Consider the following 11,069-nt stretch of genomic DNA (forward strand, 5'->3'; position numbering starts at 1 on the left):
CAATGGTTTGAATAGGTAGCGAAGGCTGAGAACCACTGGTTTCTGTTGAAACCTCAGTTCCTGGTGCAAGAGATATTCGTGACGAGTTTGTCTGTATCATAGTCACTTCTGGGGTCCAGGGGTGAGACTGGGAGTGGAGGAAGCAATGAAAATGGGTGGAATGCCTTGATCTAACCTACACAGCACATCCTGTGTTTGTCTTTTCAAATTGCTTTCTGTTTTGCTTTTACTTCCTTGCTCTATTTCTTTCAATAAACCACACTCACTGCCATTATCTCTAGCCTGTTGTCCTCCCCTTATGATCAAAGTCCAAGCTACATATGATCTCATTTACTCTCAAAATATCCCTGCAAGTGAGGAAGGAGCCAAGCCTTTGTTTCCCAAGGCAAATCAGAGACGTGCACATCCAGAAAGGTTCAGTCTGCCGTGGGACTCATAACATTATTCAAGTCAGTGTGTTTATAGCAATTTTCAACTTACAACGTGTTTTCACCTATATGCTCCCTTGGAATCCTCACAGCAAATCTGCAATGACAGTATATTCATAACCAGAGTGACCACATGTCCTGATTTGCTCCCAAACTATCCCGGGTTATACCTGTGGCTCCAGCCTAATTATTGATATCATCCCCTTTTCACTCTCAAAAATGTCTAGGTTTGGAAAATAAATTGTATGGTCTCCTTATTTATAACATGCTCTTGTTTTAAGAGGGGGCCAGTGAGTCTCCTGAAAGTTAAATAATTTGTTAAGGGTCATTTAGCTAATTAGAAGCAGAGGCAAGACTTGAACTCACATACTGTCTCCAAATCCCTGCCCCATCCGCAGGTATTGTGGAACATTAGAATCAGAGTTGATGTGATCTAACATTTCTTATTGTAGAAACTAAAAATGTGGGGAAATAATCTCTTAAAAGCCACTGTTAGAATGTTCCCCAGATGGGAAAACTTGGAGTACATAGCAGAAATGGGTTAGTCTCCTTGGAAGCATTCTGTGAACACATTAGAATGGATTAATAACGTAAATAATTGTCATCATGATGGCACTTGAAAGCTTAACTTCGTAAAATAAGGTACTAGGCCTGACATAAAGGTGTTAGGAAAAGAGCAAGAAATTCAGAGTCTAAACTGTTAGATTTGAGGACTGGATCTGAATGCTATCTGCTGTCTACCTTTAGGCATTTCACCTACTCTCTGTGAGCACATGTATTGTTCAACAGAACAGGGGAAATCATCATTCTTAGTTCCCTGGGCTGTTATAAGAAGAGCAAACTGCAGCTCATCAAGTGCTCTGACAGCGAGTCTCATGAGGTCCCCGTGAATCCAGTTTATTTGTTTTCTTTATCTCTCACATGAGTGAATCAAACCTTATAAAGTTGCTGAGGATCAAATGAGATAAGGTATTTGAACATACTTTTAATGTCCTAATATGCTGCAATCTTTCCTTCTTCTTATCATCGTTATCAGCAGTAGTAGTAAGAGATAATGACTATCAATTGACATGGGAGACAATTACATGCCCTTGTGAAACTCACTGGGTGACTGTGATTTAGAGTGGTATACCCAGTGGAAACAAGAGGTTGGGAGGTCCTTCCAAGGGGGTATTGAAAATGGCCAAGTCATGACTATAACTGGGTGGGACCCACCCTGCTTGGAAGTCTTCATAGAAACCAACCCACTCTGCTGTGCAGAAAGTGCTTCAGTTACCTGACACCATCAACAAGAAGGCCTTTCTTTTCATGGGGAATCATGTACTTCAGAGAAGCTCCAAACTTTGGAAGAGTGTGATTCTGTCCACAATGACGTCACTTCCCTTAAATGACACAGTTCAGGTAAGGCCTGGGCAGCATCTTTATTTCACAATATTTCTAGCCTTTACTTGTGCCATTTACTTGTAAATGAGAATTGCTAACCTGAAGCTCAAAAAAAAAAAAAATGGGGTTGAGGGAGGGGTCAAAACAACTTTCATACCTGATGTTTTGATCTCCCCATCAATCTGGTTTTTGAGGTAGCCATGAAGGCCTGCCTGGCTCTCATGGATTGATTTCCTTTAGGGAAAAAACAAATGATAACACAATCATTTTAGAATTCTTTGGGGAACGCTGCAAATTGTGCAGTAAGGTTTTTATATAAATGGAGAGACTCTCCAACACTGCCAACAAGAAAATTCCAAAGGTGCGGATAGAATCGGTCTCCACACCTAGGAGTGGGGCAAAGGGCTCCTTTGGCTCTAAAGAACCAATTTGTGTTTCAAATATCTTTCAGGAACTTGACACCTTGAAACTCCCTACTCTCAGGGAATCTGAGTAAGTCCTAGAATCGCTTTCTTCAAGGAGAGCAGCAAGACTCTGTTAAAGCTCTCCCTGTTCACTCCCTAGGCCCCAGGCCTGGATGATGGGGTTCAGAACACCCCCCCACCCCGCTGCCCTAAGGTCCAACATTGCCCAGGATCAGATGAGACATGACCTCCTTTATTACCTGGGTCTGCCAATGGACCTGGAAATCCTGCCTGGGGCGGGGGTGGGGGAGTCCCAGAAACCAAAGGAGCAGACAGGGACCACAGTGGGAAGAGAACAGGCTGAAGAAAGCAAGTGTCACTAAATGTCAGGTGTAAGCTTGAAAAATAAACACAAGAATGTAAAATTCAGCAGAAGAAATTTAACACACCTTTGTGGTAGCCTGGGACAATGGAGACAGATCATGTACCAAGTGTAAAGTAAGTCACAGTTTATTTTTATATATTTTAGGAGTCAGAAAGTACCAAGGACCGTGGATTGTTATCACGGTATATGTAGATCTCATATTTTTTGCAAAACATCTATTTAATTAGCTTGTAGAAAGGGTTTTTGGGGCAAAATAACATTTTCCCAATTCCAGGGAATATTTACGCCTTTTAAATTCTGCCAGGAGGCCCCTGACAGGCGCCAGTGACTCTTCCCTTCTCAGAGATCTGCATATTTCTCGGGAAACTTTGCACTGGGAGAGTTTTCCCCCTTTGTGAAAGGTCTTGGCGCCCAGGCAGTCCCCGACTTCCCCTCCCCCAAGTCCTGGCGACTGTTTCTGCTCAGCCCTGGAGGCTACTCTCCCGCAGCCTCAGGTTTCCCTACTTCTGCAGCGTCTGCACCAAGGGCTGATCAAATGTTTCTTTCTCTCTTACACCGGCGGACCAGGAAACGGCGCCGCGGCCTCGCCTCCATCCTTCCTCCTACAGGTTGCAAATAAAGTACAGCAGCTCTGACATTAGGCAGTTTCTGTCCAGGTAGCAAGGCGACTTCATTTAAATTTGCACTGTGCTCCTTCATCCCTGTCTGCATCAGGTTGAACGATAGGCTCTCCGTACTACCAAACGCCTAACATTTCCTCGATACTGCCTTGAAAAATTATGATTATGACAAAAATAATAACGTCGGAGAACGGAGAGCTTGTTTTCTGCTTTGCAAGTCACCAAGCAAGAAAACACTTTTGTCTCCTTGGCTTTTATTTTAGGATCTCTGAGCAAAAGAGAGAAAGGGAATTTTACGAAATGTCATTTTCGCTTTGCCAAAGATAATTGTGTCAATAACGTTTCTCTCCCATCCCTCCCCTCCTCCCGTTTTAGAGGAAAGGTTCACGGGTCCAGCCAGGTTCTGCGGCATCCCGACACCTGGGGACATCTTTCAGGACCAGCCCGAATCGCGCCCGGGCAGGGCTCTGGACTCGGACTCCCAGCGGTGACAGCGGAGGCGGGGGCGGGGGTTGACACACTGCAGGTCAACTCTCCGAGAAGATAGCCACCTGCCGGAACCTGCCTTCCTCCATTCCGCCCAGGAGCCTCGCAGCGGGGCCCTGGCCTGCGGAAAGGCCACGGGGGAGCGCAGGGCTCCGTGCCGCCCTCCTGGGAGGGTCCGAAGTCCAGTGCACCCCGCGCTCTGGTGCGTGAGCCCGGCGGGAGACGCAGCAGGTGCGGCAGGTGCGGCGGGAGCCTGGACTCCGACCTACCTTCACGAAGAGCTCGATCTCGGGGTCCCTGTCGTCCCCGTTAGCTGTCGCCGAGTCTGTCATGCCGTTGGCGCCCGGGGCCACCGTCCCGGGCCGGGGAGGCGCCACCTCTGCAGCGCCCGGGCCAGCACTCTGCGCTCCTGCCGCTGCCCAGCGGGGCCCTTCTTCAGGGCGCTGTTTAATTTTTCACAAAACCATCTATTTCTCCAGCCCTGGCAGCGGGGTCTGAGAGATCAGTGTCCCAGGTGCTCACAAGAAAAGGAGCGAAGCCGGGAGGAGGCAGGGGGCCACGGTGAAAGCCGGGTTAAGGGGATGACAACAGGTCCTGGGAGCAACAAGTGCCGGGCTGCCCGGAGGTGTCACAGGATCCGCGACTGTCAGCGATCCCGCCGCCGCCAACGCGCCCAAAATAGCCGACGGCTGCAGGGCGGGGTCAGCCGGGCGGGGACGCAGCGGGGACACCCCGGGAGCTCCGGCCTGGGCCGGGCCACGGCCCCCGCCCCAAGACCCGGCAGGGCAGGAGGCGGGGACAGAGCTGGCCCTGGCAAAGCCACATGTCCTGGGGGCTGATAATGAGGGGGAGGGAGAGAGAGTCGAGGAGAAGGGGAAGGGGAAGAGGAAGGGGAAAAGGGAAGGGGAAGGAAGAGAGGAGATGGCTCTCAAGTCTTCTGTTTCTTTAATAAAGCGTCAGCTCCTCCGAGTTACTCCACTACCAGCGTTACCCACTTGGAAAACCCTTCCTGTCTTAGCGATGCTCAGAACCCCCACCAAAAGGGGCACTTGCCATCCTTGGCCTGAGCAAAAGGAGAGTAGGTTGCCGGGGAGGGGCAGGGCAGGGGTGGCGCCTGGAGCAGAGGGGTGAGTCAACTGGGTCAGGTTCGGCTCAGGGAAGGATCCATGCCTTTCAGCCTTCTGGGTTTGTTTATTTTTCTTCCCCTTTCTTTCATTTTCTTTCTATTTCTTCCTCTATTTTCTGATCTTACTTCATTCTGATCTTACTTCATTCACACTTATTTATTCATTTTCTGTTGATGGACATTTGTGCAGTTAACTATCATGACTACTCTGTCATGAATATTCTATCAAACATCTTTTGGTTGGATTCACAGACACTTTTCTCTTGGATGTATACTTAGGAGTGGACTTGTTGAGTTGTAGTGTATGAGAATGCTCTCCTTATGTGTACACTGCCATAGGTTTTCTAAAGTGGTTGTACCAACAGACATTCCCACCCTTCATTTCTTTAAAAAATAGTTACTGAATCTTTTGCACCAGAATCTGGTGGAATTCTCTTTGTCTTCTTTGGCTTCTCTTTAATTAATCCTGTTTGTGCTCTGTCTTGCCTTACTAAAAACATGTATTTGTTTCATAGCTTTATAAAAAAATTCATTGCTTAATAAAAAATAAGTAATAATACTTATTATGTGCTAGACAAAAATGTTGAGCACTTTACATGTCTGAACTTGTATAATATTTACAAATAGTATAATGATCCCAATTTTACAAGTGGGGAAACTGAGACATGAATTATTTAAGTAACTTACCCCTAGTCATTCAGCTAGGAAATGGTGAAGTCAGGATTTAAACCCAGACAGACTTGAGCCTGTCCTCTCAACTGCTCTGTAAACTGCTTTTCTTAGTGCACACTATGGAAGTCACTTTGAGAAAATGAAGGCATAGTTTTAACGGTCTTAACAGAGATCAAAATCCCTTTCAGAATAATAGTTATATGAAAGGAAAACTAAGGCTGCCACATGAATTGGGAAGATGAAGGAGCTATACAAGCTGTCATGTAAAGATGCTATTTACCATGGTTGGGGTGAGGAGAGGAAAAGACTTCATGGAGCCAAAGGCATTTTAGCTGAATCTTCCTGAAAGGTCAGGCATCTGATAGGCAAAGAATAGGGAAAGGCGCCCTCACTATCCTTTATGGCAGGCTGTTTCTCCACAGACTCTAGTTGCAAATTCCTCCTTCCTGAAGAAAGCAGTCACCAAGCCTAACATGCAACCCTCTTGGTACATTGCAGCTTAATGAAGGTGATGTTTAATTGCTTTCCTCCTGCTTGGTTTCAGGCTTACATCACCAAAGCCTTTAGAGAAACGGTCACCTTCACAGTTGTACATTCTGAGCCAATGACTACATACTTTAGGGAAGGACCAAGGTTACAGAGGGAGACTGGTGCCTTCACTGCATGATGCACAGACTCAAAACATCCCTGCATTGAAGTATGGGCAATATTCATAATGGCAATGTGGTAGTAGCAAACAAAATTATATGCATAAAATGCCTTGAGGGTTTTTGTTTTTTGTTTTAATGAAAAATGTGTTACACGTATTTTAGATCATTTCCTTGAGTATGATCTAAACAACGTGTGGTATGATTTCCCTTTCCTTAATCCCAAACCTATCAGAGTTAACTTTCATTTTAACTTCTCCAAATACCTACTGCTATTAGAAAATTGGACAGATTCCTTTCAAGAACATTTTATAGGAAATATCTCCCATTTGGACATCCCTGCAGATAATTTATAGTTTTGATATTATAAAGCTTCATGCTGCAAAAAAAAGTTCTTCTTTGGCCATAAACTATTTCTGTGCATATTTTCTATTTTCAATTTCATATTATGCCTTAGAGCTCAAGATAAAAGGATTTTATTTTGTACCCTTTAATGTTAAAGAATAATTGGTTAGAGTCAGTTCCAGCTTTGTCCAGAGAAAAACACTATATGTCTACTTCCAGCCCATAGTTTCACAAATGTGGTGCAAGTTTTGAACAAATTTTTACCAGGAAAGTACTCTAAAAACATATTAAGTGCTCACTTTGGCAGCACATATTCTAAAACAGAAACCATACAGAGAAGATTGGCATGGCCCTAATAAAAGGGTGACATGCAAAACAGTGTAACATTCATATTTTTGTATGACTGTTGAAAGTGAAAACTATAACATATCTGATAGCATTTTTAATATATTTAGATTCAATAATATGACCACTGCAGCATAAAGGGTAAAGCGCAAGGAATTTATACAGTTGTAAGGTATATATACTTTAGTTGATATAGTAAACTCTAAGTAGCCTGAGAAAACCTAGGTGTGTGTATTGTAATACCTAAAGAAACAGCTATATGAGTTATAAAACAAAAGTATAGTAAAAAAAGCCAACAGATAAGCTAAAATGGAATGACAAGAAATTTTCAAATAATCTGAAAGGCAGAAAAGAGGAAGAGAATGGAAAACTGATTAATAAAATGGTACACCTAAATATAACCATATTAATACTTAAGCTAAATATAAATGGTCTAAACACGTAAATTAAAAGCTGAAGATTGTTGAATTGGATAAAAAAGCAACAAGAAGACCCAACTACATGCTGTTACAGAATTCACTTCAAACACAATGTTATTGATAAATTAAAAGTAAAAGGATGGGAAAGCCCCTGCCATAAAAAGATTAATCAAAAGAAAACTAGCCTCTAAATTAATATAATTATTAGTAATATATAAACTTATATTAATGTAAGTCTATTAGACAAAATAGACTTCAGAAAAAGGAAATTATCAGGAATAGAGACATTACATAATAATAATAACAAAAGAGCCAGCTCACCAAGAAGATATAACAACCTTAAATGTGTATATACTTAATAACAGAGCTTCAATAATGATGAAACAATAGCTGATGGAACTGAAAGGATAAAGACAAATACAGAACTATAGTTAGAGACTCCAATTCTCTTCTTTTAGTAATTTATAGCACAAGTAGACAAAAAATCCATAAGAATATGGAATATAGAAAACCTAAACAACATTATCAAAAACCCTGACCTTATGAACATTTATGGAATATCCCACCCAAACAACAACATAATGTACACTATTTTCAAGTATATATGGAACATTTACCAAAACAGATCACATCCTGGGTCACAGAACAAACTTCATTATGTTTAAGATAATGAAATTATACAAAGTATGTTCTCTGACCATAGCAGAATCAATTAGATTAATAGCCAGAAAGATATCCAAAATGCTTCCAGTTATTTGGAAATTAAGCAACACACTTTGAGAAATTCATTAATCAACAAGGAAGTCTCAAGGATTATTTTAAAATATTTTGAATTGAATTCAAATGAGCATACAACATATCAAAATTTGTGAGATGCAGCTAAAGCAGTGCTTAGTAGAAAATTTATACATAAAACACTTATTTTAGAAAATAATAGCCGGGCGCGGTGGCTCAAGCCTGTAATCCCAGCACTTTGGGAGGCGGAGATGGGCGGATCACGAGGTCAGGAGATCGAGACCATCCTGGCTAACACGGTGAAACCCTGTCTCTACTAAAAATACAAAAAACTAGCCGGGCGAGGTGGCGGCGCCTGTAGTCCCAGCTACTCGGGAGGCTGAGGCAGGAGAATGGCGTAAACCCGGGAGGTGGAGCTTGCAGTGAGCTGAGATCTGGCCACTGCACTCCAGCTCTGGCGACAGAGCCAGACTCCGTCTCAAAAAAAAAAAAAAAAAAAAAAAAAAAAAAAGAAAATAATAAAGTTCTGAAATCTGTAATCTAAGCTTCCACTTTAAGAATCAAGAAAAAAGAATAGCCAGCTAAAACCAAAGCAAGCACAAGTAATAAAATGATAAATATAAAAACAGAAATTAATGAAATTGAAGAAAAAATAAAGCAATAGAGAAGACCAATAATATTAGAGGCTGGTTTTTATAAAAGATCAATATAGTTGATAAATTTCTCAGTAGATTTACCAAAAAACTAGAGAGAGAAGATACATTATCAATGTTAGATATGAAAGATGGGATATCAATTATGAACTACACAGATACAAACAGGTAAGGGAGTACTACAAATGACTCTCTGAACATAAATTAGACCATTTAGATAAAATGGATGAAAGATACAGACTAACAAAATTCACTCAATGAGAAGTAGATAACCTGAATAGTCCTATATTTATTAAGCATGTTAAATTCATAGTTGAAAGCCCTCCAAGAAAAGAAAACTACAGTCCCAGCTATCTTCATTAATGAATTCTACTAAACACTTTAGAAAGAATAACACCAATTCCATACAATCTCTTCCAGTAATGGGAAGAGGAGGAAGCAAAGGACTTGTATCCAGGATTTGTAAAGAATTTTTACAACTCAAAAAAAAAAAATAATAACCCAACTAAAAAAATAGGCAAAATATCTGAGCAGATGCTTTATCCTAGAAGACTTAGCAATGGCAAACACATGAAAATATGCTCAACATTCTTCAGTAGAGCAATGCAAATTAAGAGATACCACCATATACCTATTAGGATGGTTAAAATGTGCATTCATGACAACCCCATGTGTGAGCAAGAATGCAGAGCAACTGGAACTCTCATACATTGATGGTAGGAATGCAAAATTGCACAGTCATTCTGGACAGCAGTTTGGCATTTTCATATAAAGTCAAATGTACACTTACTATATGGCTCACTTACTATCTCTTGGTATTATCCAAGAGAAATGAAAATTTATGTTTACATAAAACCTTGGCACATACATTTTTTACAAAAGTGTTATTCATAATTGCCCCAAACTGGAAACATCCCCAAATATTCCTCAATGGGTAAATGAATAAATAAATGGTGATAACATTTATACAACGGTATATCACTTAGTGATAAAAACGAAGAACTATTAATTGGTGCAAAACACAGGTAAATTTCAAATGCCCCATACTAAGCGAAAAAGAAAAACAATCTCAAAAGGTTACTTACTGTATGGTTTCATTTACATGCCATTCTAGAAAATAAAAAAATTATAGGGATGGAGAGAAGACCAGTGGCTGCCAGGGATGGGGATAGAGGAGGGTTTGATTACAAAGAGGCAGCTTTCAGCTGATAGAACTGCTTTGCATTCTGTTTGTGTTGGTGGTTACACACATCTCTGTATGTGTTAAAATATACATAACTACACACCAAAAAGGTGAATTTTCTGTATGCAAATGTTAAAAATGATCAAAATGCTTAAATAATTTCCAAAAAGGTAAAGCCAACAGATTCTATTGCCATACCCACTTTCCACACAGTCTTTGCTTCAAATCTGTAACATTAGACCTTGTCTTACCATTAATTTCAGAAACGTAAAACAGATTTGTATTTTATGAGATGTAGTGCTTCTAATTAAGCTGATCAATAAAATAAAACAAACTTTCATTGAAATAACAAGTAAAACAAAATAAACATATTTAGAGAGTGTATTTGTGTGTGTGTTATGAAATGACATGTACTGTAAAATAATGATGATGTTTATGGGGAGATTTTTCAGAAAATGCTCACCTTACCCACTGCCAGAGTGCAATCACATTATTAGTCACAAGTTTCAGCTTTTACGTACCTAGCAGTATTCAGTTGAACCCATTCACTATACCCAGGGTAGCAGCTATTTCCATGGGAATTAAACAATTTGCATTCTCCGCAGGGAATCTCCCAGACAATCTCAAGGACTTGAAGTTTAAGCAGGAAGATTTCCATGACAGCTTCAGAAAGACATTATGTCTTTGTGGGAGGACCACATGGGTGTAGACGAAGGGAGGTGAGTCCTAGAGGGATCACACCTGCATGAGGTCACAGATTAGGCTATGAGGGGGATTGAGGTGAGTTGCTAGTTCTATTTCTTTATAACCTAAGGTGTCCTTGTGTATGGTCAACATGATCAATGATCTTGGCTCTCACTGCAGTCTGTCTATTGGTGCTTAGCAAAGGCAGAGGCCTGGGAGTGAACTGGACTGAAGTCAAGAGTCCTTGTCAATAACCATCACTCATCCCACTGATTCACTCATTACTCATTCCTTCAACCAGTGTTTTGGGGGTGTCTACTATGTGCCAGACACTGCTCATACTCATTCTAGAACCCCCTGAGAACATACAGTGTGCATACTACCTTCTGATGATGAGCAGTCTTAGTTTCTATATTATTCCTTCCCGGATTGTTATGGCTTTTCCACAGGAGTGGAAGCTTCTTGATGACAGGAATCCCGTTTTGTGTTTCTTTTGCAAGACCCACAGGATATAATGGTCCCTTGCTATATACTTATAAGCAGGCAAATATGCC

At 41.3% G+C, this 11,069-nt stretch overlaps 1 protein-coding gene and 1 non-coding gene across 4 annotated transcripts in view; one reads left to right on the forward strand and one right to left on the reverse strand.

Annotated features, from left to right (window-relative positions):
• Positions 1–4,381, reverse strand: part of CLIC5 (chloride intracellular channel 5) — a 132,019-nt gene extending 127,638 nt beyond the window's left edge. Inside the window, exon 1 of one of the 3 annotated variants that reach the window (XM_017957913.2) lies at positions 1,969–2,041. In XM_017957913.2, the coding sequence (XP_017813402.1) occupies positions 1,969–2,034 (66 nt within the window). In that variant the 5' untranslated portion in view covers positions 2,035–2,041. Of the gene's footprint in view, positions 1–1,968; positions 2,042–3,975 lie in introns of those variants that run through there. The other 2 variants (XM_003897681.3, XM_009205297.4) reach the window with 2 other exon arrangements.
• Positions 4,382–6,787: 2,406 nt separating this feature from the next.
• LOC116275510 lies at positions 6,788–6,894 on the forward strand. Its single transcript, XR_004184638.1, has one exon. It is a non-coding gene; the product is annotated as a U6 spliceosomal RNA (small nuclear RNA).
• Positions 6,895–11,069: the final 4,175 nt, after the last annotated feature.

Source organism: Papio anubis, chromosome 6, assembly GCF_008728515.1.
Source record: "Papio anubis isolate 15944 chromosome 6, Panubis1.0, whole genome shotgun sequence".
NCBI lineage: Eukaryota > Metazoa > Chordata > Mammalia > Primates > Cercopithecidae > Papio > Papio anubis.